Raw genomic sequence first — 26,256 nt, forward strand, 5'->3', positions numbered from 1 at the left:
ATACCCACCCATCGACATGGGCTGTGTTTTGAATTCTGGCGTTACAGGGGAGCATCCATAGGTTCTTCTTAACAAAAGGGAAGTTTTCCTGGAAGAGAAACGAACAACATCCTGGAGGGAAGCTAGAACTGGGACTGCATGCAAAAGGTTGCCTGGAGAAGTCCTTGCCACATTCACTTATTTACATTAATGGACACATATTCTGTAAATTCATTTTCTACAATTAGTTCCCTTCTCTGGCATCCTTCTGCAGAAGCAGAATGATTTAGTGCAGCATATGTGAGGACATCTGGGCTTTCAAGTAAAACTGGGATGGAAGGAATAACAGGATCATTGCAAAGTGCATTAGGTGCTGTCCTCTGAGCATTCCAGGGAGGGACATCATTGTCATAAATTGCGTTGCTGTGCAAGGCCTGCAGTGGGCTAGCCATGGAGCAATAGTAAAGGGAGGAGCTTTCTTCTGAAGCTTGAGTTGTCCCAGCAGCATGGGATAGAGCAGCCGCTGGACTTCTGACCTGCAGAAAACAGAACGGGGTACAGCTCTGTGGATGTCTGGTTGTTTGCCTGTGCTCCTGCTAAATAAGAGGTGTGTAAGATTTTGTTCAAGTTGCTTTATCCCCTTAAAACTGCTTTTGAGCACAGGTGAATTGGATTCACCTGGTCACGGGATTTTATATTGATCTTTGATATAAAGTTAGAAATCATTCTTGTATCTCCTGCCTTTCTCCATTTCCCTTCCCAAACTCTCATGTCTTTTCTTGCAAGATGCCAACTTAAGGCAAAACTGATTTATCATTTTGTGAGAGCTCTTCTATGCCACTCATTCAAGGCTTTTCCTTCTCAGTTTATGAAATCTTTCTTATTTTCACCTCCAAACCCCAGACTACCTTTTCCTCATTGCCCCTGTTCTCCTATTTCCTGATCTCTTGCTTCTTATTATTTTGTCTTACTATTTCTCAAATAAATCTTTCTCCTTCTCCAAAATCTGCAAATTCCTCTATAAATTCATGTCTCTCTAATGAAGTCCTCTTTTGACATCCATTTTTCTAGCCACTTAGAATATACTGCTTTTAATCTTCTTTTTTCCAACTTGCCCTTTGGGAGCTCTGCAACCTGTCTGGTGCCTTTTGATCCCCACCAACACTTCCCCTCTGATTGATAGCTGTCAGCTCCAATCGCATCTTTTGCGTTCTGCCTTCTGCCCATCTAATTTCTCTGGAACCGATTGCAAGACCTGTGTGAATTCATGCTAGCCACATATGAAAGTCTTTCTTTTCAAACATTTTCCTCGCTCTGTGGGTCTTTTTTTTTTCTTACACAGACAGTCTGAACCAGAACAACAGAGGTGCTTTAGGTGCCTAAACTCTTACTGGAATGGTCCTTACAAATTAATACGTTTTAATAGGAATTTAGATGCCTAAAGTACCTTTGTGGCTAAAGACCCTTAGTTCCTTCCCTCAGCTCAGCCATGGTGATATCTCACACTAGACAAGCTAAGCTGTCCAGGCACCAAGAGGGTCACTAAATCTGTCTCTGATCCTATGCCACGTTTTGTACTACACAAAGATTTGTTCTCGGTCCGTGGTTATGCAAGACGTGGTCAGGTTTTTGATGATGGCAAAATTTAAACGTACCAGGCTCTCTTGTCTCTGTGGGGTTAATGGAGTTCTCTTTTGCTTTGCTGGGAAGAAGAAAAAAAAAGATGTTTCAATAAATCAGCTTTGAGAAGGTGCCTTTCTGCTTAGGGAGGGAGTATTAATTACTATAGGAGTCCTTGCCTTGTTGAGTGGACCTCAAAGAATAAAAATCTATTTCCAAACTGGATTTGGGAATAGCTGTTCTGACAAAAGCTAACCAACACAGAATGATACATTTATAGAATGAGTTTCTGTGTTGCACAGAGCTCCTCTGAATAGCAGCAGAAAAACGCCTACTGTACTTGTGGCCAGTTTCCTCTGTGTTCGGTGAACTGGTTGGGGAGAAAAAAGCACGGAAAATCCTGAAGTCATTCTATGAGCAAACATGTTAAATTTCATTGGAAGATGAATTAATTCCATTTTCCTAAAATAAAAAGAAAAAACCCATGGGATTATAATAGACCAATGTGAAATCACTTAAATTAAGATATGGGGCACTCCAAGTTCCATTCTTGATTCAGGACATGGCAGCTGTGTAAGAGTTCTTGTGAAGCAGGAGAGAATAATGCTGTAATTATTTGATAATTTAAAGGGAAAACTAGGAATGTAAAATGTAACTGGATAGAGCTTGACTGCATTTGTGTGGCTAAAACTCCTATTTATTTCTAACCTGATTATTTGCAAAACAGGAGAAAAATTTCCAACTATTATAAAGTCTGAGATTTTTATTTGTTCTTACTTTACTTCCATCCCTCTATCTCTGGAAGGGAACAATACAGGGGCAAACTAAATTCTTGAAGATTCAGTATCCTAACTGGCACACTTGACAAGGACATCTCAGCAATCAGTGGGAGTAATTATTAGGAGATTTTCATAGAGCTTTGAATGCAACTTCTGTGAAGCTGTGAAAAGGAGTGGAATCAAATGCATACTAGGCAAAGCTTAGATGGTAAAACTACTTACCATGGTACCTCCTTAGACACCAAAACATGCATACGACGATGAATGGGCAACATAGACCCACGGATGCTGAAGCATAAATAATGTGCAGTATCTTGTAGTTTCCAGATTCTTGGGACTCTTCTGAGATATTAGTGGTATCTAAAATCACATTAACATGTATTAGCATAGAGAAGTATTTGAGTGGCTTTTCTTTTTTTTTTTTTTTGCATTAGGTCTTTCTGATGCAACTTGCTTCTTAATGTACCTAAACATTCTTTAACTTGGTACAGCATGTCATCAGATAACCACCTCCATGGGCATTCTATGAAGTATGAAGATATTGGAAGGAAAAGTTCATGGGAAAGTGTAGTCGATGAATGATGCATGGCAGAAGGCTGGCAGAAGCAAACAAAGGGTCAGAATTAGAGCAGTGCTCTGAACTTCCAGTATATTTTTGCAATTGTAATTGTGAGCAATAATCAACTTCAGGCTATGTTAAAGTGACGGTATAGCATGATTTCTAATACTTTGTAGGTATAAGCCATATATCGCTGGGATATTAAAGAGCATGTCAGAAGTGTAGATATACCACCAGGAGGTAATTTGTTTGGCTTTGTCCCTTTTATGCTGAATGCTGGACAGTCATAGCCTTGAAAACTGTGACCCTTGAGAGATTGTATCGTGTTCAAGTGGGAAGAAAGCAATTGTAGTTTAACAGTGAGGTTAAATTTGTCTTGACTGCACAAAACACTAACCAGAAATTCATAGCAATACAGATTAGTTCATTTCTCTTAAAGAGGAAATAAGAACTTACTTTCTGGTGACATTGTGATAATGTTTGCAGACTTTTCTGAAACAGAAAAACAAGAGAGGGAAATGAAACAGCAACCTGACATTTTGCACTGCAGTTGTTTTCTCTGCACAGCATACTGAAGTCTTGACAAGGTTCCCTTTCAATCTGCTGATGAAAGAGGGAACAAAATGCAACAGGCAAAGGGTAGGGTGTTCTGTGGGGAGGGGAAATGACGTGTTGGTCTCCCACTGCCAACAGAGTAATCCTATCTTCCAGACTTCTTTGGCGTTCAAATAAATAGATCAGCAGAACACATATTTCAAAGGAAACTTGCATCATGAGCTGGGCATATACTGTGTCTGCTAGCATATTACAGCCGTAAATTTTGATGTTTGTTTCCCTCTGTTGCAGCATTTCATGTGGCAATAAACAGGTTTTAAAGTTCACCAACTTACCAGAAGAGGAACTGGCAACAGAACAATCGTACCCCTCAGCTGCCTGGGGTCAGTAGGACACTACAGCCAGACAGATCACTTTCTAGCTGCAGAGCAACATTGAGGAGGGCAGGCGTGGCTCGTCATAACCTAGACCTGGCACCCCAACTGCCTAAGTTAACATGAAGGCCTCACTTGCCCTTAGCTCCTCAAAGATCATTTAAAACTATTGTAATATTTCCTGCTCTAGAACTTCTTTGTGTACAAAACTATACTTTCTCTCTGTTTCGTGCAAGAGAGATTATTCTCAACATGACGCTTGAATTGCTTTGTCCTCTTTACTGTCATGTGGCCTCATCAGCTGCTACTATGCGACCATTTGCATCCTGTCTAATCCGTGTGACGTATAATCAGGCTGTCCTCCTACAATCTTTTTGTGTTCCAATTGATTTTTTTTTATTATCAGGTGGTCCACTAATGGCTGTTTGGCATCGGCAACTTTGCTTTTCTCTTCCAGATCGTCCTGTTATTTCTTTATTTTGTTATTTCCTTTTCCCAGGACCAAGAGGCAGGATAGAAGCAGCAAGAAGGTGGCAAGTACCACCACAACCGTGCTACCAGACAAACATGTTGGGAGAAGACATCATCCAGCATGCATGGGCTTTCCTATATGTGGCATCCTTTTGTTTAAAAGGGCTCTTTCATAATATAGGGGCCTCACCTTCAACAATAACCTTTATTCCATGGCTCTCGCTGGAAAAGTTGTCCACTATTGCTCGACAACGGTAAATTCCGCTGTCATTCTGATTAACTGAGAAAAATTCCAGAGTAAACATGTTGGACTTCAATTCTGCTTTGCCCTCCTTCAGTAGCACACATGTATCCACCTCTATCTTGCACCACTGCATGACTGGTTTTTTCTTGCAGTAAAGAACTGGACAGTTTATAGTCAAAGAGCTCCCAAGATTAATTTCATACTGGGAGTTTCTTTTAACTTGAATTTCAACTGGACAATAGGTGGCATCAAATCCTAGAAGAGAAGAAAAACACAACAAAAGTCATGGTGGAGGGGGTCTGCTATATACTCCCCATAACACTAACCAGAGTTTCCTTTCTCTCTCATGACTCAAGACTTCCTTTGTCTGCTTGCAGGAGATCTGGTCTCTATATGGGACAGTGATAGCAGATAACATCAAGACTATTGGTTCTTTCATTTTTAGGAGGATTGTTAAAATGCACTTTCTCCCTCTGATAGGAATTTTTCCCTTTTTTCTATATCTCAGTCAAGTTAGAAATTTAATAGTTTAGAAATAAAATACATAAAACATACATAGCAGGTTTTCCTGTGTCATCCTTCTCACAGACCTTTTCTGTTACTTTTAGATTTACTTCAGGTTATTGTTTACTTCACAATTCTTGTTAACTTGCAGAAGTAAAGGCTTTTCTTTGGTAGAGATTTTTTATAATTGTCATAATGAAAGGAATTATATTCAATGCAAATATACCTTATCTCTATTATTTTATTTTTGTTATGTTTTGTTAAACTCAGTGTTCAAGCTATGGTATGTCACCTTAACTCTGCGTCTTGGTATTTAATGTCCTGACCCTTTATTAAAGATTCATGTTTCTTGTGGTGCTTTATTTCTCTGGCTAAGTAAAAGTAACAAAAACTATGCGATACCCACGTGCTCCCTACTTCCCTACCCTGTCTTACAGTACAGTGCTTGTGCACTGAAGAAAGTGGTTGCTCGCAAGTCTGGAGAAAAAAATCTTAAATATATCTATATGATCTGGTTGATAGAGGGGAGTAGAAAAAATGACAAAGTATGTTGAAGGCAAGTTTTGTAGGGAGGAGAAATGTATAGGGGAGGAAAGAGCAGTGTGGAGAGGGCAGTGGTCTGTCTGTCGGCAGCCAGTGCTGCTTCAAGGGACGGAGCCTCTGGGACTCCAGGCAGCCGGTGCACATAACTGCGACACCGAACGCCTCACCTCCACCATCAGCCAGGATTTCTTATGCATGTGATATAACAATCCTTGTGAATAACTGGGTATTATATTCAAGAACTTGGAATGGCCAGATTAACATTTTTCATTTATGACCTCTATTTTGCAAGCCTCTTCTCTACAAATCTCAGACTACTCCACACTGTAAATAAATTTTAGAGCACTCCATAATACTGAGTTTTAAGCACACGTGTGTTCATAGACTTCATTATAGCAGAGCTAACGCTTTGCTGCCGTTGATTTTTCAGTTTACTCTCTTTAAGGTGACTTTGGGCACGGGCATCTAAAAATTAGGTGGCACTCATCTACCTCTAAACCTAAATCTTTAATATTGTTCTCATTTTGCCCTATCAAATGTGCCTGATCTTGCTTGATAATAAGGAAGAGGCTATTCACTGTAAGGCTGTTATCTGCAGCCACTACAAGAAATTGTGGTCTCTGATATATCTCTGCCATGTGCAATAAACTCATCTGCTTGCAGGACTTGGCATCCTGGGAAGATTCTGCTTTGAGGGTCCAAATCTGAAATCATCCTTGTGTACCCACTTTCCCTTAGTCAGGATAGCTTTAAATGAGGATTGAAGTGGGGCGAGTAGAGTGGCAAAAGTACACAGGCAAGCGACTTGGACAAGGACTTTAAAATTGGTCCTTGTGGAAGGGGCAAGTGAAGGAAATTCAGATAATTTGGATGGCGATGAGAAAATGAACAAGGAGGACAATAGCAAATAATGTCTTTTTACTAATGAAAAAAGTCTGGATAAAAAACAAGAGGAACTAGAAGCCTTAATTCAATCAATATCCCTAAGAAGAGAAGGAAGGAGAGCAGCAGAATAAAAATAGTTGGGTTTAGCAAAGAAAACTTTAGTAAGTTTGGAGACCTGGGAGGTAAGAACTCCTCAGATGTAAATACAAAGGAAAAGGACATAAACAGAGCTGGTGGTCCATCCAATAAATGATGAGAGCACAAGCACTAAGCATCTAGACTACAGCAGTGCAATAAAAGACTATCTTGGGTAAATCATGAGCAAGCTCTTCACAAGAAGGAAGCCTCCAAAAGCATAAAGAAGGCCAGGTTATTAAGGAGGGGCATAAAAGAACTGAGTAACATTGGAAAAGTCATGGCAGAGAATGAGATGCGCTTAGGAAAACACATCAAGTGTAAGTATATTGATCGTAAAACTCAGAAAATATTAGTTCACTAGTCAGTGGAGAGAGAAAGCTATCAATAGATTACCAGCAGTAAATTAGATTTACCAGATAAATTAGAGAAATTATTTGTAAAAAGGCAGGCTCAGTTCAAGGAGATATACAGGAGACATGCGATAACCTTTGTGTTCTGCTAAGGACTGGTAAGTGTACCTCGGTCTTGTCCAGTCTTTTTCACTGCTCTTCAAAAAAGAAGGAGGGCAATGCTTGGAGTCTCTCCAAGTCGGAAAGAAGCCAGCAAATACCATGAACATGATAAGAAGGCCATAAAGGAAAGCTTGAAATTCTTGGGGTTGTTTCACTTAAAGAAAAGCAGTGAGAGGAAAGGACATAATAAAATCATGTAAAGACATATAAGAAGAATGAAATAATCTGGTTTTTCATGTTTATGTTAGGTATAAGGAGAAATAATGGGCTAAAGGTGAAGTAAGGAAGGTTCATTACATAGATTGAAAATCTTCCTAACTGTGAAAACAGTAATATTGGAACTGGTTTCTCTGGAAGCTTGTAGAGTTTGAGTCACTGGCAGCCCTGAGGACTAGCCTACACTGACATCTGTCAGGATAATATAGCTGAATTTACCTTCTAACCTGTCAGTGTATGTAGTCACGTAGATAAGTTCATGGACATCGGGTCCATAAACAGACGCTGAAAGGACTTGGGAAGGATGTACATGCTGATGTCCCCAATGCAACTGTTCCATTGCTGGGAGGGCAGGAGGGGAATGGACCACAGAACGTGGCCGTGCTCATGTGCTCTCCCTGAACAGCCTTTCTTCTTGCTGCTGCCAGAGACAGAGCACTGGTCTTAGGCAGTATGACATTTCTTATGTGGTCTCCACTGATACACAAGACATGCTCATAATCCGCTTTCTGCCACAGCATTGCCACGATAGTAGCTCCTGATTATAAATAAATATATGGTGTACAGGAAGAGATATTCCTCCAGGGACCATCCATCTGGATGCAGTAGCAATAGCAATATATTTAATATAATATTTAACATATTGTATTATATTTAATGTGAATAAAATAATTAAATTTAATATTTAATATATTAAATATACACTATGTATTTTTTAATTGCAATGTATATGATGTGGCAAATATATTGCAATAGCAACAGCTCTAATGTGTAGAGCCTGGCCATGTTCACAAGGTGCATTTAGGTGTTAGGTCAGCATGCCCTGCCCAGTCATCTAGTCCCTTTTCTCCTCCCCTGAATAAGATCTTTCTGAAAGTCATATTTTAGTTATGAACCAGGATCACTTATCTTTCACTTAGACCTTCCGTTTCTGATTAAAAGAAAGCATGATTTGGTTTCAGGCAAGTCGGTCATATCTACTTTGGTCATACCACAGTAGGAGCACATGGTTATCAACAGTCTGAAAATGGAAACTAAAAGCTCAAATTAGAAAGTAGAGGTTTCAATTATTTGAGCAATGATTGCCATGACAGATAACGCTTCAGGAAGTATCTATAAAGCTCGGATTGTACCCTGATAGCAGCCTTCTTTCTGATATAATCCTATGTAACAGGTATTTCCAGAAGGATGTGCAGGTCTCTGCAGAACAGATATTTTCTGATGTCTTCACCTAATTACTTTATCATATAGTTTTATCTTTTTCAAAATTGTCTTTTTTTGGGAAAAAAAGAAAAGAACAGCAACAAAAAAAAATCCAAACCAAACCCCAAAACTTTTCTAGAAGGTCCAAAAATTCCAATTTCTCTCAAAGTTTTAAAACAGATTTCAGTGACACTCCTTCCTTCAGCATCATTATTAAGCAGGGAGAGGGGAAGAACCTCCCAGAGAGAGGGAACAGGGGTGACACTGGGTGCATAGAAAGTTTTGAATTACCCTGCAGCCACATCCTGAGTGGGAATATATAAATTTCCCAAGCAGAAGCCTTACTGAAGTCTGGATATACTTCTAGAGTCGTTTTTGTGCAGCCCTTGCTCTGTAAGTGAAAGATATAAGCAGTTCAAGTGTTACATGCTTGCACTGATATCACAAGAAACTTCCCTCCATACAACTTCTGCACTACTATCAATTAAGTCATAAGGAGCTATTCCAGTGCTAACTAAGGGTTTACTTGGTTACATTTGTCTTTTAAGAAAAAGTTCCACTGGCATTGATATTACTTGTATTACTTTTGCTCATATAGTATATTTTTAAGAGAGTTCGAATAAAATGTGCTAGTACATCTCTCAGTCAGGTGAGCTTGAATAGCGTTTCTCCTTTTTTCCCAAGTGCCTATGCCAACACGTGCCACAGCTTTGCTCCTTCATCTTCTGGTGGTGATCATTCACTTTTGGTGGTGATCATTCATTTCCTGGTATAATTCCAATATAATCAGGTCTGATCAAATTATGTTTCCAAAGCAAAATTCTCTGCCATCGAGTGGGCTTGACTCCAACACCCTTGCTTTCTCCAAAAGGTTACCTATGGAATATGCCACTGAGCTTTGGGAAATGCACATGGGAAAACTTGTGCTGCACTTGCTACCCAGCCCAGGAGTGCCACTGCCTGCCCACGATTTCTGAGCAGCAGAGCCCTCCTGTCCCACTGACTCTCAGAGGCACTTTCAGAGAGAAGAGTTTGCATGACACCGCTCTACACACACCTGTTAGCTCTTAGCCTTCATTTCTGGCTGCTGATGCAGGTGAAATTGTTTGGCAGCCTGCTGTCAATTAACCCTAGTGTATAAATCCTCTTCCTCTTTTCACTTAAAATAAGTGGAGGTTGAGACTGCTGGGTTTTACTTGGTCTTACATTTTTCTCTAGTTTATAGTGCCCCCCCTTCTTCCTTCTTCCTCTGTAGCTAGAGGTAGTAGGAGAAATTTAGCGTACTGAAAATTTATTTAATTTTCTTAGTTATCATTTGTGGATCCCTTGGAAGAAGCTTGTGGGTGCTAGGTAAGCACAACTATTTTATTCAGTGATTTTTTTTGTTGTGTTTTTTGTTGTTTGGTTTTTGTTGGTTTTTTTTTTTTTTTTCTTCTTCTCCCTTTCAGTCAAATAGAGCAATCTTTTTAACTTCCTAACCAGGAGCTATATAAGCTACCTCTTGCTTTTCAGTGTGTATGAGAATTTGTAGACTGTCCTCAGAGCCTGCAAAAGGGCCTTCCTTTCAGATGCTTAAAGCAATTGGACTTTAGGCTGCCTTTAATTTTTTTTTTTTTTAATTGTTCCAAGACAATGCTTGGAGCATGAAAAATAATCACAATCGTTTTTTTTATATTTCTGTGACCTGTTAATGACTCATGGCTGAATGACTTGGGCTTTAGGTTTTCAACTTTTTGCTAGAAGAAACCTAGTCCTTAGTAGATGTTATTAGCCATCAGTTTGGCAACCTTCTAGAACAATATCATCAGAAGAGATGAGTGAATAAGAGTTAAACATTTTTCTCAGGCTTTGGGAAATTTTCAGTTTGAATTATTTTGGTCTTCAATAACTAAAAATCTGGGCTAGAGAAAGCTTTTTCCTATAATCCAGCCTTTTTTTCTCTAGTAATTAAGTGTGGCAATTCATAATGAACGTGCCCTGAAATCTCTAATTAACCTTTCCTCTTTCCCAAATCACACCTTACTTAGCAAGAAATTTTAAGTGGATAAAAAGCAGTGGAGAAAATCTTTTTAAAAACAAAAAGATTTGGGACCTTTTTTACATAGAATAAAATATTTAAGGCAAACTTTTAAAATATCTTTCACAGATTTTCTGTAAAGGCCATTTGGCAGGAATAGGTGTCAGTGAAGATTTGGGATTAAATAACAATATAAACCACAATATCCTAGAGAAAGAGGGGTATCTTTTTTTTTAATAGGGAAAAAAAAATCAACACACCTGAAAATGAGAGAGAACCTTTTCTTTTCATTGGTTGTCATTAGAAAGACAAACATGAGATAAACTTCAATTACTGAATGAGCACAAACATGGCTTGGCGTACTTCTCCTGTGACGGTGTATCTTAACTTGTTTCTATCTGCTGCCTCCTGTGGCTTATGAGAAGTCAATGGTAGAGACACTGTCTGCCAATTATATTCTATATGTGCAAGCGCTTTCCAAGATAAATTTAATTACCCTTTCTTTAACATTGTTGTGAGCTGAGACCTGAAAACAGTTAGAAAGTCTTATAGCAAGTCTTAAGTTTTCAATGTCACATATATGGGTGGTCATGGTAAATATCTGAATGTGCAGTTTTCAAGAGGGTAAAAGAATTTGTAACATATGGAAGCTTTATCCATCAGCTGAAAACTTACACTCCTTGGTAAGATTCAGATTGACTAAAAGCACATTTTCTTTTAGATCACTTGAGTGCATTCCTGAACAGGCTGCAGCGAGCCAGGCTCTATTGCACTAAGAACGAATTTGCACAGGTAAGGAAAATCTTCTGTACAGTGTACTGCCAGGATAAGGGTTTCAGATCAAAGTATGTATTCCATAACCTGTACAATAGGGAAATACCCATGACAAGACTTTCTTTTATAAAAAACAATTTTTTTTCTTATTCTTATGTTCTAGAAAACATAGTCATGATACGACTCATTAAGCAAACAAAAGAGATAACTTTCCATTTACCTAACTCAGTAGGAAAATAATAGCTAAAAATTGAGCCTTCTGATCTTTGACTTATAAATGGTGTCATTCACACCTGGTCATCTAAGAATTCAGAACAACTCCAATAAACTAGGACTTACTAACTGAAATTTCTGAGGCATTTGTTTTCAAAGGGATTTATCTTTACTTTGTTTTCCCCTCTCTCCTCCCTTTAAAAAAAAGAGGAACAAGGGATGGGATAGAATACAAGTCATTCCCTGAGGCAGATAATGGCTGAGGTATAAAATGTCAATTATTCATGAAAAATAAATGTCTACAATTAGTTTTGAATCCTACATTTGGGTCTATCTGTGAACACAGTGAAGCACTAGTAATGGTGTTAACTCGGCTCCAATGTTCTGGGAAGTTTCTGATTAGGGTCATAGCATAAAAACCAGAAAGTGCATTGATTTGTTGAGGTTTCACATTTAGCACTGAGATTTTCATGACACTGTTATTTTTAACAACAAAAAAGGAAATGGGCTGTGAGGAGAACTCATGGAAAAATATGCTCTCTTCTTGAATTTAGGTAAGGTGTATTTAGAAAGAGAAGCACTTCAGAAGACATATTAAGTGATACTTGGATAGGTCTTTTTCAGACTTCTCCCAGCTTCAGAAGGCTTTTCAAGGAATGATGTAAAATTTTATTTTAGTCATTTTACATATTTATATCACAATTTGGATTTTTCAAAGAATATAATTTTGTTATTAGAAATTTAATTTTAGTCCTTTTCACTTATTTTTTCCCATGTCATGTAAAGATACAGTAATGCAATTTTTCTATTTATTTGGTGTACAATCGAGGATTTTCTGGGCTTCTTGTTGTTTTTCTGTTTTTTTTTCTGGTAATGGTAGTACTTGTAAAAGCTGACCTGCTTGCTGAGGTAGCTGATGGAGAGTTGCATAATTTTTTTAACTATTCCTTGATGAAAGCTGTGTAAGTGCAGAAAACATGCCTTTATATTTGATGACTGAATCTTGAAGATGGAATGTTTCTGTTTAGCTGAATGTCAGCATGTGCAGGCTATCCCACAAGAAGGTCTAACAGCAAGGTATTATTTGAGCTGAGAACCATGCCCGCCATTAGTGGGCATGTGTGCATGTACTTACACTCAACACTCAAACTTACACTCCTTGGTAAGCTTCAGATTGACTAAAAGCGCATTTTCTTTTAGATCACTTGAGTGTGTTCCTGAACAGGCTGCAGCGAGCCAGGCTCTACTGCACCAAGAATTAACTTGCACAGGTAAGGAAAATCTGGGGCTTCTTGGAGCAAGGGGAGGTTTTCTGAGTTTTATTTTTGTTGGGATGAAATGCTTCATTTATTTTGTGTATGCTGTCCAGACAGCAACAACCACTCTTTTTGAGACTGGGGGAGAACAAAGTTCTTTGGTGTTACAAAGGAGACAGGGTTTAACTGGACTAAAATTACTGGGGTAAGGGGGGAGAAGGTCCTTCTGTTTGTGCCTTATCAGAAACCAGCTTCCTTCTCCTTCTCTAATTTAGAAAAGATTTGCTGGTTATTGACTTTGTATGTGAAATCTGAATGGTCAACTTTGTTTCTGTTAGGAGTAAGGGAAACTTTGGATAGATTTGCAACATAGAAAGCTTAAATAAGTTGGCTTCAATTTTCAGATTACTACTAACCAAAATAAAACCCAAACAAGCTTGGAAAACTTATGGCTAAAATTTAATACATTAAAAAAAAATTCACATCATGGTTCTGTAGAGACTGACTTGAAAAACTTTTCTCTCTGTAATGCTCCTATAAACATGATTCTGATATTTGTAGTAATATAGGTGTATAGAAGGAAATAGTGATAAGCAGCATAACAGAAATTACATTCTGTTTTAAAAACAGTATCTAGGAACCTGGCAGATGACTATGGAGGATTCATCTGTGTATTAATGAACTATACAGGATGATACAGAGAGGTGATTGTGTGAGGGACTAATAACACAGGCAGACTTAGTGAAGTGAATAGAAACGGTAGTTAACTTTTACAAGAAAAGAAGATACTTCCGCTTAGGGTATGGAGGAGGTTATCAGCCCTAGATACACCCCCTTCAGAAGCATGTTAGTTTATTCATTTGAAAATCAAATGTAAAGCAGTTCAGTAGCCTCCCTGAGCTCAGATCACACACTGATTAAGAAACACCTGCATCTAACTGACCTAGTAATTCATGTCTTTTAAGCTAAATGTTTGGGTTTCCCTTCCCAGATGGGCAGATGCTTTGAATGCTTGTTTAACCTTTCCTATTAGTATTAATAATGTGTTTTGTTCATAAAAACAAGGAGTGTCGAAAGATGCTATAGATTTGCAGATAGTCATGCATGTCAACTAAGTTTCACATAGCCAATTTGTTTGTGTAATTTTAGAAGTGTCTTATAACAAATGTTACTTTGATCAATTTATCAGTTGATATATCTGAAATGTATCAAAAGCAATTGAGCACATCCATTACAGTAGCTATTATCCTTTCTGTATGACTGCCTTTCAATACTAAAATTTATGTTTCCTATATGATATTAGCAGGGAAGAACTTGAAACAAAATAACCTCTAGTAAAAATATTAGGAGTATACTGGGCACAGTGTAGTTCTCACATCAGTCCAAATTAGGAGAACCTCTCTAGTTAAAAACTGTGGATGTTCAAAGTTGAAAGCAGGATGAAAATTAGATGGAGTTAAGCTAAATAATTGAAGGTACACTTACTTATCTGGTAAAGGCAATTTGCTGGATCCAGTTCAGAGCTAGTAGGATTCCTGGATTTCAAGCAGAGGCTTGAGTGCTGCCAAACCCCTTGAAAGCAGAGCCTTTGGCCACAAAGCAAGACATATTTCATCCCCAACTGCTCGAGTTCTGGTTTAGACTGTTACCTAATATGTCTCAATTATTGTCATCATCATTGTCTTTACTTGAATTAGAAGTCTCTGATATGGTAATAAAATAAGACACAGATTATATCCAAGGTACACTAAGCACTGCTTTCGTTTCTGTTCTGCCCCCACAATGTTTAATAACTACAGACAGATTAAATTATAAGACCACATCTTACCGTAAACTTGATAGTTGCTCTGAGCCAGCATTACAAGGATGTACAGTACGATCCTTTTTATCAACATGACTGGAGGAGCCTTCATTCTCTGGGCATGGTAGAGAGAAGAGGTTCCCGCAGGTTTAAAAAGCGCAGTTCAGATGGCGTCTTGCATCCTGTTAGGTTTACCAGGGGTATATGTCTGAGCCGATTCCCTTTTCTAATTCTGTCAAGACAGTGCAGAAAGGGGCGGGGAAGCAATATATCTGCAAAAATCTGACGGGTTACACAGTAGTTGTCTTTTTTGTGGTTGAAATGTGAACTGCTTGATCATTTCACATCATCTCAGAACTCCTCAGCAATTCAAGGCAAAACATCTTTCGCCTTTCTCTGGCTCCCCATACAGTGTAACAACCATAGCTGCAGATTTCTTTTTTGAAAGATGCTCCTGCAATTGAGGTTTTGATTTTTACAAGCAGCGATATAGCAGAGAGAAGGGATGCACAACTGTGTTTTAAACTTTTTCAGTCCTTGTATATTACTTTAATCCAACATTAACAAATTTAGAAGCTGAACAAATTCACTATTCACAAGCTGGTAGATGTCAGAAACACATATCTGAATAGTCTTAATTTGCATTAGATTAATTTACAGTAGTCTGCACTATAAGACATGACTACTTCTACTATTTAGTCTTAGCACCCTCATGATATAAGGCCAAGTTATTTGGGTTTGGATTTTGTGGGTTCTTTTTCAGCATGTTCTCGACACTTTTTTTTCCCCTAAATATTTCTAAAACGCTGAACCCTCCCAAAAAATTCTGTCAATGCAGAGTTTCTTCATAAATTTAGAACGAAACTAAGGTTGAACAGGAACTTTGTATATAGCAGTTATCACTTCTGCTTATAATGCAAATATAACCACCACAAATAGAAACCAGGGAAGAAATTAATGCAGTTATGAAATCCTGCATTAAACCATGCCCCATGTTAAAATGGGGAGGTTTAGACTGGATGTTGAGAAGCATTTTTTTACCAAGAGAGTAGTCAAACACTGGAACAGGCTTCCGAGAGAGGTGGTCAATGCCCCAAGCCTGTCAGTGTGCATTGGGATGATGCCCTTAACAACTGGTCAGCAGTTTGACTAGGTGATCGTTGTAGGTGCCTTCCAACTGAACTACTCTATTCTAAATATTTTAAGCTTTCTAAACAAAATATATGCATATGATGCTCTAACAAAAATCTAAACTATCAGGATTTTTTCAAAGTAATATTTTGAAGAAAATAATTGAACAGCTTTCCAAAACTTCATGGTTGGAAGTGTCTAGCTAAGTAAGTGATGATCAGGAGAATCATACTGATGTTTGTAAGAAAGTGAAATAGCCTTACAAAAATTACAATCCAGCCTAAACAGAAAATATTTATGAAAGAAAACTCCTTGAGTATAGCTGCACACACAGTGTGCTTCCACAGAATACTAGTACCGCAGATTGCATTTCTGTATAGTGAAGACATCTAGTGGCTGAATCCATAGCTACCTTAGATAGTAAAACTGGTCATTAACAAAGTTTATGCTAGGAATGTAATATGAGTAGTTGGTACTTAATCTCTGTATTCTCATTAGAATAATTGTTTTGGGCTGAGTCCTTTGCTACTGACCGAACCTTTTTAATAAGACAAGGTTTTGTCTGTTCTCTATGGTGTTTTGAGATTCACTTTCTAGGTAGATAATTTCTTGTTGGTAACTTTGTGGAAGTAGTCTAAACTGTAAGACAGGTACTGTTGTACATTAGCCTTTCGGGAGAGGTGAGGTGGGTCAGAGTGGCAGGAAGGAGCCCGTATTTCCTGTACCGCATATTGTATGTGGCTTGTGAGGATTCTTTACTTTGTATTTTCAATAGTAAGTATCTTGAACACTCATCTATGTTTTTGGAGCCCTTTCTTTAAAAGACTCTGGCAAATGTGACTTCTACTATCACTGCTGACGCTTCATTATTTCTCTTATCTCCTTTCTGCTTAAGAGTAGGGTTGTGGGTTTTTTGGCAGGGTTTTTTTGAGAATCTGCTGGAAGATGGCAAAGAATCTGAATTTTTCATGTTTTCTTGTTAAGGCTTTATTACCTCCTTGAGACATTCCTGGGAGCTTTTTTATTTTTGTGATATTAAGTTATAAATGAGATCTTTTAGCTCTCCAAATGGTAACTTATATTCTAATTTTTTGAGAAAATCAGTCTGAATCTGAGAGACTAAAATATTTTTGTTTTGCTTTGAAAACATGTTTCAAAGGATAGTAAATACTAAGTAAATATAAAATAACTATTTACCAAAAAAAGAATGAAAGTCCTAACCTAAAACTGCATAACCAGGAGAGGGAGGAGGATATGCATTTAATTCAAGATGAGATATCATTTGAAGATGGGAGAAAAAGATGTCACTAGATGGCACTGATTGCCACTATCTGCAGTAACTCAGTTACTTATTTGCTATATGTAAATCAGACCTCAGCTGAATTCTAAGATACCAAGTATTTAAAGAACTAAGAGATTTCAATGCAATTCAAATACAACGATTAGCACAGTTCTGTGTGCGTTGGATACTATTTTCGGGAAAAGGCTCAAAAAATATAGAGCAAAATTCTGATAGTCTTGAACACCTGAGGATTGCTATTAATAGAAACTTTCTTCACTTGATTCAGTCCACTTTGTCACGTCTGCTGCTTCTTTACTGAATGCAAGTGGAAGAAAAAAGTAACGTTCCTTCTGTTCCACCTCAGTTTTTCTTCTGACAAGACAAGGTTGTGTTTTGGGCTTGCATTTTCCCTGTTTGCAGGTGGTTAGGCATTGGCCTCCAACCACATAGAGAGATATGGCATTTAGATAGAGGGCTCCAGTAAGTCTGCTGAAAATTACCTTCATTACACTACATGAAGAAGCTTTAGTATCTTCAAGGAACAATAATAATTTAGAGTCCCCCATCCAGCTCCTTGCCTGTCATTAGTGATCACGCAGCTTGCAGCAGTGTGTGCTGCCGCATGAGCTATGGCTGGCCCCTGCAGCCTGTTCTCATGTCTTGCTACTGTAGCTCCCTGTTAAAGGAGGGATCAGTTACTTAATTTCTGTGCAAGTTCTTTCCTTTTTCCACAATATGAGATTCTCTGCATCTCCGTGCTTTTCCCTAAGCAATTTCTGTTTAATGAGATGAGCTAAGCTTTGTTAAATCAACAAACATATCTTACACCAGGTTCTAAAGTGCAGACTGAGCATAGGCCTGGACATTCTCACAACGGGTGTCAGTTCATTCAATTTAGAGTTGGTTAAGAATCTACTCAGGGTTTTGCTATATATAAAACCCTAAGCGTGAGCATGGGTATTCTAGTTACTGGATTTGTCTTATGGTAATGACAGGCTTCAGAAATAAGGGGAGGGATGAAGCAATTTGAAGCTAATTACAAAAGTATTAAGGCAAGGAGATCTCATTTACTGCAGTGAAATCTAATACTGAATTTGGGAGCTATTCTGTACACTGAAGGACAGATTTAAAAAAAAAAACACTTGAGGTTCTTGGGGTTTTTTTTGTATATTTGTTTGCTTCTAAAGCTCCAAATTATTTTTCCTCCAGCTTTGAACAAAACTGCTGAATGATACTCTCTTTCCACTGCATTGCTGTAAGCTACTCTATTGGTCACGAGAAAATGGAAGATTTCCTTATTTTCCTCAGGGACACAATAGTTCTTACTGAACAGAAGGATCAAATAGGAGGAAAAAGTAAAAGTATCCACTGAAAGACAGTAGTAACTTCCTCATGAATGTGTACTCTTACTTTAGTGTGTTCATGGAGCATATATAATATGAGAGTACTCGTCACTTCACTGCACTTAAGTAGTCCTCTGCTTTTACTTTCCCTTCCTGTGCACTACTAGACAGGAGAAGACACAGAGAGAGCACAAAGTACTTAGATACATCTAAAAGACAAATTTAAATTGCTTGTGCTTGTTTGGCTCAGCTGAACACAGGCTTTGCATACCAACTGAAACCAGTAATCTTCCTCCTGTGCTCCTCCAGGTCTAGCAGAAATCTTCTGGCAAAATAGATCTTCTTTTGCAAGACTAAATCTTCAAACGTTTCTGGCTTCTGAAACCTAAAGTGAGCATGGAGTTGGGACACTCAAAAGCTAAACTCAAAGGGACTGAAATAGCTATTCAGCAATTGTTTATCATTTCTATCTTATACTTAATTTTCTATTTTATAGAATATAACTGTATTAAGTATACTTAATATATTTAGCTTCAGGGGCAACACTGGTCTTGAGGCTGCCCTCTATCAAGCCTGAGTGACAGTTGCAGTAGCTCTCTATCCTATCGGAGCCTGCACCTTGTGCTTTTACTTGTGAGATGTGCTATCTGCTTTTGAATATGAGAGGTGGCCTCTACCACCAGAAGACCCACAAATTCCAAACCCCTTGTAGAAAGGGAAAAGTGGTGGGATGGGCAAAAAAAAATCCTTACCTGACTTAAGCAGAACTGCCACAGATTGTCTATCCTCCAGTCTCTGCTGTCCAGCCTATGTAAATGACAAATGTCAAACCTAATTATCAGTATAAATGTGGCCTAAAAGCAGTCACGTATACTTCATCTTACAGCATCTTGGATATGGGTTAAACAGCATGATTCACTTAGGAAAGTAAAATCTCATCGTAAGAATTTAGCATGGCCTAATTACTAAACTTTAAATATATTCTTCACCTGATTCTGCATCAGCTTCCACACAAATCTTTACTGATATGTTGATTTTGCAAGTATACAGATGCTCTTTCAAAGAGGAATTGTCCACACAAGAAAATTTTACAAAAGGGCATGTTTATTTCTATTCTGCTTTTCCATTTGGTATAAAGGCAACAAAAAAGCAACTTGATCTTAATGTGTTGTGACCTGAAAATGAGAAAGTAATGATTAATAAATTCGTGAGTCAAAAGGTTGCACGAGTTTATCACTGATCCATCATGAGATGTCAAGCCAGATAAGAATTCAGGAAAAGGAACGTGTAAACAGTCAAATCTACACTTGATAATTTTCATGGGCTGATGTTATATGCTCAATTTTCATGAAGTCCCTAAGGGGGACAGAGGTCAAACTGTGACTTTTTTGCAGATAGTTTGGAAAGAACTGATTCTTCCACATTGCAGAAGCCCTTCCTGAAAAGACCTGAAGCAATAGGCAGCTGCAAGATCCTATACCTACAAATCATCTACCGCAATGTCAAAATGCATAACAGTTATTTTACTTCGTGTTCACTTGCACAGAAGGCATAATTAGTGAATTTCTGTCACCATGAAGAAAGCCACATACTTGAGAGGAAATGGGTTCTGTATAACGAGTCCTGAAACAGACTTCAGTGTGATTGTACAGATACATCAATAAACTGCTTCAACATATAGTTTGATATTACCTTAAGCTAGAACAGCAGCATGTACATTCTTTAATTTTTCCTGTCACCATCCATTTCTACTATCTTACATTACCATTATATGTGAACTACCACATATTCTTTATCCACTTTCTTGGCAAAATAAGAGATCATGCATAAATTCTATGAAAAAGGCATTCCTTTATTTTTAAAAAAAGGACCATTTTTCCATTACCAAGTGAAAACTTTACAAAGTAAAGTATTTCTCTTCCAATAATATTTTAATATAAAAACTCAAATCACTTGCTCTGGTCTTACTGTTCTAATAGGAAGTCTTGTGGCACTGCAGGATCCAGGTATTTTCAGCCTCACTCTAGTATCTAATCATAAGTTCATAACTTGTTTAAATAAAACCATTTCTGTGGCCACTTACCATCAGCAAAACATCCCTACCACCGAACCAAAAGAGACTAGCCCAAAAGAGACTAAACTCTAATAGCATTATTACAATGAGAAGCTTTGTTAAAAAAATTTATTTTGAAAGTTAGACACAACCTTAAAATTGTACAAAGACAACAAGCACTCAAATTACACAGAGTTAGCAGTGAGTACAATGTGAACACAACAACAGTGGGTCTTGCCTCTCTTTATATGTAAATATAAATAGAGATTATCCTTGCCAAACTTCCAGGGCTTTTTTTTTTCCTTTCATGAAAACCAGCTCATTATGCTGCAAAACCTAGCAGGGAGCATTTCACTGTTGAGTTCAACAGAATTGCTAAAAGGGGCTCTGGCTAAAAATAGTCCTCCTATCATGAGAATATCCCATACTTTGCAGAACCAAGTTTCTCTCTCAATTGAAAAACAGCTTTCCCTTTCATTATGTCGAGTGTTTCACCTCCTCTAGGGACCTACCAAATTACAGGCTTCAAAATGCTTAAAAATATTAGAACTTGCTCACGTTTTTTTCAAGAACATGCAAGCTGAAACTAACATGGTGTATACATGTAAGTAGTCACAAAACAGAGAATGTTCCTGTTTGTATTTTACTCTTTGAAAGTGTTGTTCCAAGAAAAGCACTTTGGAGTAATTTTAGCTGTGAGTTGGCTAAACTAATGTAAGTACGTGGTCAGAGAAGAAAATACTTCTTTTTCTTTTTTTTTTTTATATTACATTTAGAGCTTCAAATATATTAAAAAAACCACCTGGCAAAAAGTATCCCTTATAGCTTGTCCCTATATATGAACGTACAATGAAAAGCAGACGTTGCTACCATCCTCCCTTACTTCTGAGAGTACTCTTTACAGGAAATACATGGAAAAATAATGCAGTGTTCTTGCAGAAAAAAAGAAAACCCCATGGAGACTGTTAAACAACTTAACCACAGCCTCTGTTCTAGGAATTAGTTATTACCAGAAAACTTCTGCTGTAAATGTTCCCTAAGATCAATAGCAATTAAACCAACGTTATGCTTTATCCAACTATAGCCACACTGGCAAAATTATGCTCTGAAGTTGAGTGTTTGCAGGACCCTCTTCCAAGACTGAGTGGAACCATTTTTACTTTTAAAGAAAATAAGTGTAACTGTTGATGATCTGGGTTGTGTCCATGAATATAAACTTACTTATTCATTATTCTTTCTAGATTACATGGAAGTACTTTATTTTTCATTGTTTTACTCCATTATGCATGTTTGTTGCAATGGATCAGTATCTTGATTTTCAAAAAGCTTGAAAAATGTTGTGGGTTGTTTTTTTTTTTTTTAACAAAAATATCCTAATATTAAGACACCAGTGTCCTACAAACTGCTGTGCATTGGAATTAAGTCGGTTCCATTCAAAATCCTGATGACCAATTTTTGCTTCCAAATTGTTATGAGCTGGTAGCCTATGACTACACTGATAAGGTTCCTCACCAGGCTCGTACCCTCTGCAGTAATTCTGCATAAAAAATAAATTGGTACTAGAATAATTACTGAAAATAGTTACAGAATTGTATTAATTCTGTAAACTGAGGCTTTGTACACAGACTGCTTTATAAGTAGAGTAAGCTTTTGAGAAACTAAGTGTTCTAATATTGCTCTGCCTTATTGAGAATGACTGGTTTTCTTTTTTTAACAAAAGCTGTTGGTGTTGCTAACTTTTATTTTTATGTAAAACCATATAAGTAACTTGATTATTTTTCAGTTGTGCAAAAGCCTACTTAAGGCTGCCATTAAGCTTTTCAAAATGCCTGTCAGTTTGTCAGTCAAGGGAAAAACACACAGCATTGAATCCTATATAAAATGGTTATGGGGTGCAGCCTGTGAAATCCCATGTTAGCAACAACTGAGCTAACTAGCCCAAATTCATACCTCTCAATCATACCATCTTCTCTAGATGCTTTTGTTTCATGGAAGCCTGTTTTCTCAGTACTCCATTGTTTTCTATTTGCTTCAATTCTAAGATAGCATTCATAAGGTAAAAAAAAAATTTAAAAATTAAAGCAAGGATGTTGTTTCACTGTAATAAAACAGCAGCTGTAAAAGAACACTTCCAATTATTGTCAGGACAGAAAAGGCTATTGGCAGTGTACCTTTCACTTGGCTTAAGAAGATTTATAAAACAGTTCTAGCCCAAGGCAGTTCATGATCTTAAGCTAAACCCAAGCTTGTGCAATAGCAAACGATATTTTGGAAGGCATATTTTGATGTCTAGGATTAGAGAAAAAAATTACTACTGTTATTTCTGTCTGAAGTCCTAAACCAGCAACCAGTATCATTGACAGGATTGCTATGACTGCATGGAGTCCCGCTAGCTTCAACAGGGACCAAAGGTGCAGCAGTGTACTGAGTACCCGCGTACCCGTACACATGGATAGGCAGCCTCCTGTTTTTCAGTTTTGTCCACTTACTCAAACAGGTGTCATAGCAGAAGGCTACAAGACATGGTTATAATGTAACACAAGTGCATTTCTGAAGAAGCTAATTGCACAAAAAACAGTTGTTACTAAGTATGTAGGTCCCTCTCAATCCAGCAAAAGAGACCGCTCCAGAAATAGCTAGGGAATAGCTACAGAAACAAAATAAGCAGGTTATTTTGTCTCTTTTTAGCAATTACTTAGTATTGCTGAAAATATCTGGAATAAAAGAAATGCTGAGAAAGAGATACTGTGAAACTCTACTGGGGAAAGGAAGCTGAACAGAACAACTGGCTCCACCTGAGGGAGTTAAAGCATGCTTACATCATTATATCCACCACGTGGAGGATTTCTGTGCTGCTAGAAGATGCCTGGCACCTCCCTGAACCCAGAGCATCTCAAGGAAATCTAGAGCAGGCAGAAGTTGGTCGTATTCCAGCACTTCGCACAATGCTCCCTCATTCCATTCAAAAACTTTATAGAGCACTTACATTGAGTGGACTATTTGGCATAATAATTTGCAATAGCTCAGTAATCGTTTACGAGATTTTGGAGAGACTAACATTATTGAAATTCTTCAATTTCCCATTTTACTTTTTTGCCAGTCCAATAGATGCGGCCTTGGCACAGAGTAAGAAATACAGCCCAGGTCTGTAATTCCAGTTTAGCTTCGAAGTATACACGCTTTCCTATTTGCACTTACAGGTATTGAATGGCCTTTGCAGTAACTGTTTTGAAAACTATTTTAATCACTTTACCTCCATTGACTAAAAGGCAGAGAACAAGGCCAGAGATGTAGAGGACCTTCAGGGAAAGATGGAGCCTCTTCTTCTGTGCACTGTAAAAAAGCTTTCTCAACTCCACAATTTAGTGCCTCCCCCACCCCCAATTTAGATTTAGCATCCTTTGTCCTGCTAGCAAGAAAAAGGCAGTAATCCTCTCTACTAAGATCTTGGTCCAGTATAAGTTCCACTTGCCAGCAGCTGCACTGGAAACCACACTCAGTTACTGGTTTGTCTACTCAACTTTCAAAGATTGGCACTGAAACCGGAGGGGACATACTAAACGGAGACAATGAAACAGTGGTTTTGAAAAAGCGGGCATGGTAAACCTGCAGAACTCCTAGCTTTATGAGAATAGTGGAGTTCAGAGGTCAATACAAGAGACCAGCTATTTAAGCTAGGTAATGAATACATCCACAGTTGCACCGAATAGGATAAGAGAGTATTCTAGAAGAAAAATGCTTCCCGTTCTAGAACGTAAACCAAACTTGAATACGAATTTGCAATAATCCTCCCCCAACAGAGCAGTTATATTTTAACTAACCATGCTACAGCTTCTTGCATTTCAAATGTGCAGCAATTCTTCTTGGTCACCCATGGACAGGATACTGGACAAAGCAATCCACTGACATGATTAACAATCCCTATCGCATCATCTTCCTCGTATATTCAGATGCACAGTTTAGGTAAGCGAGGTCCTCCATCCAAGTGCCTTTTTCTTAGCGTCAGTTACAGCTGGACTGAAGGTGTATGCCAGGTATGTTCCCTACATTCATCATGAGTTCTACATCAGTGTAGCTCTGATGTCTACAGCAGGGTTAGCAACAGTCTGTGGCATACAATTAAGTTCACAAATAGATTGTCATTTCTACAATAATACAAAATAGCTTGCAAAAACCAATATGTAACACTGTATATATGCATGAATATAAAAATAAACCACACCATCAATATGTAAAACTTCACAACGATGATGAAAACAGTTTTCTTTTCAACGGTCTTCAGTATTGATGAGCTGGTTCTCATTGTCATACCCATCAGGCAGGTATGCTTTCCTTAGCTGGTCTGACTTAGGTATCGAACTGCCGTTCTTGACATAGCGGGACAGGAAGGCTCGCACAGAAGGATGATCAGCCTTCTCAAGTGGAATATTAGCTTCCAGGCACATTTTCACAAAGTCCTGGATGACGCTGGTTTTCTCTGTCTGGGCAGTACTGTTGCACTGAAGGGAGGCAGTCAGAGTCCTTTGCTTCTTCCTGACGTTCTGTTCTTCAAACTCTGCCTTTCGCTTTGTGTGTGTTTTAGACTTGAGGTGGTCATTGATGGCAGACTTGCGAACGTGATTCAGAACCACATTGCAGGAAGTACAGAAGAGTTTTCCTCCATCTTCGTGCAGCTCACTGCCAAACTCAGTTACGCGATCCTGAGGAGTCACATACAAAGCAGTCTTCGAGCGGTTACGTGATGGAGCGGACTTCACTCCAAATCGTTCCATTGTTGCCTTCAATAAACTTTACCTGAAAGCTGAAAGAAAAGAAAATTGCTGTTAAAGTGTGCTAATGATTTCAACCAACTAGGTCTGGGTGCAGTCCATTCAATATTCAGTATAGCATTGATTGACATATAAAAGATAATTACATGTCAGATACATGTGTGAAACTATTATGGAAAGGTTCTTCATCTTGAAGTCCAAAGAACTTAGGAGACCGAACTTCCTCACGGGTCAGAGTAAAATACTTTTTAGTTTCTACAACTACAAAGCTCCATGGAACCCTCAAAAGTCAATCTGTTTGCCACTGAAAGTCAAATAGAAAGGATTTTTGCTTTTTCTTGAAGACAGTTTTTATCCTTTACCCTTTAGTGTGAAGGGTGCTTTCTTCTTAATATTTTCAACATATCTGACAGTTTCTTAGTTATGTTGAGTCAGTATTTTTCTGTTTACTTCCTGAAAATGTGTATTAGTTCTGTTGGCAAAAACTTAGGTGTCTGAATATCAGGCAAGAAGGCCATTACTGTCACTTACAAAAGCCAGTAAAAAACCCAACAAACAAACCAAAAAAAACCAAACCTGAGCTTTGTCAGCACTCCTTTGGGAACACCCCTCACTTGCCCCAGCTCACACCATAACTACTAGATTGAATATCAAGTCAAAAGCAAATCTTTTTGTCATTGCAACTAGAGGCTGGTAAAACAGCCTAATGTGAACAGAAACTTGCATACATTTCTATTCAAAATAAGAACCTGTATTTTCAAAGATGACAACTTCTCTGAGGAAGGTAACTGATAACCAAGAGAGTTGGAGACTTTCTAACATCACTCTAAATTTCATTATGTTACCAAAGCAGGCAATAACCTAGTTAAGTGTACTAAAATCAAACAGGACCTATTTCTTTTTTTTTGTTGTTGAGAAATAGAGTAGCTGGTGTAAATCTCAGCCAAGATAATTTAAGTCCTTTTCAAAGTAAAGTTGAAGTCAAGAAACAGCTCTGTTCAGGTTTGAGGTTTTCTGAGCAAAATGATCATTCGT

At 38.0% G+C, this 26,256-nt stretch overlaps 2 protein-coding genes across 5 annotated transcripts in view; both read right to left on the reverse strand.

Moving 5' to 3' along the window:
• Positions 1-24,361, reverse strand: BTLA (B and T lymphocyte associated). 4 transcript variants are annotated; one of them, XM_075169222.1, is made up of 10 exons: positions 24,274-24,361; positions 19,389-19,574; positions 19,152-19,206; positions 18,671-18,784; positions 14,671-14,875; positions 4,528-4,836; positions 3,394-3,429; positions 2,601-2,738; positions 1,635-1,681; positions 1-515 (listed from the first exon to the last, which is right to left on the reverse strand). In XM_075169222.1, exons 5-10 carry the CDS (start codon positions 14,753-14,755, stop codon positions 174-176), a joined length of 957 nt encoding a protein of 318 aa, XP_075025323.1. In that variant the 5' UTR covers positions 14,756-14,875; positions 18,671-18,784; positions 19,152-19,206; positions 19,389-19,574; positions 24,274-24,361; the 3' UTR covers positions 1-173. The 4 variants fall into 4 exon arrangements, with proteins under 4 accessions (XP_075025323.1, XP_075025314.1, XP_075025340.1 ...); XM_075169213.1 differs by lacking the exon at positions 18,671-18,784; XM_075169239.1 differs by lacking the exon at positions 19,389-19,574 and having other exon boundaries at positions 24,274-24,357.
• Positions 20,567-26,256, reverse strand: part of CGGBP1 (CGG triplet repeat binding protein 1) — a 7,445-nt gene continuing 1,755 nt past the window's right edge. Inside the window, exon 2 of the mRNA XM_075169253.1 lies at positions 20,567-25,253. Within this exon, the coding sequence (XP_075025354.1) occupies positions 24,721-25,224 (504 nt within the window). The 5' untranslated portion in view covers positions 25,225-25,253 and the 3' untranslated portion in view covers positions 20,567-24,720. The remainder of the gene's footprint in view (positions 25,254-26,256) is intronic.

Source organism: Calonectris borealis, chromosome 1 (genome assembly GCF_964195595.1).
Source record: "Calonectris borealis chromosome 1, bCalBor7.hap1.2, whole genome shotgun sequence".
NCBI lineage: Eukaryota > Metazoa > Chordata > Aves > Procellariiformes > Procellariidae > Calonectris > Calonectris borealis.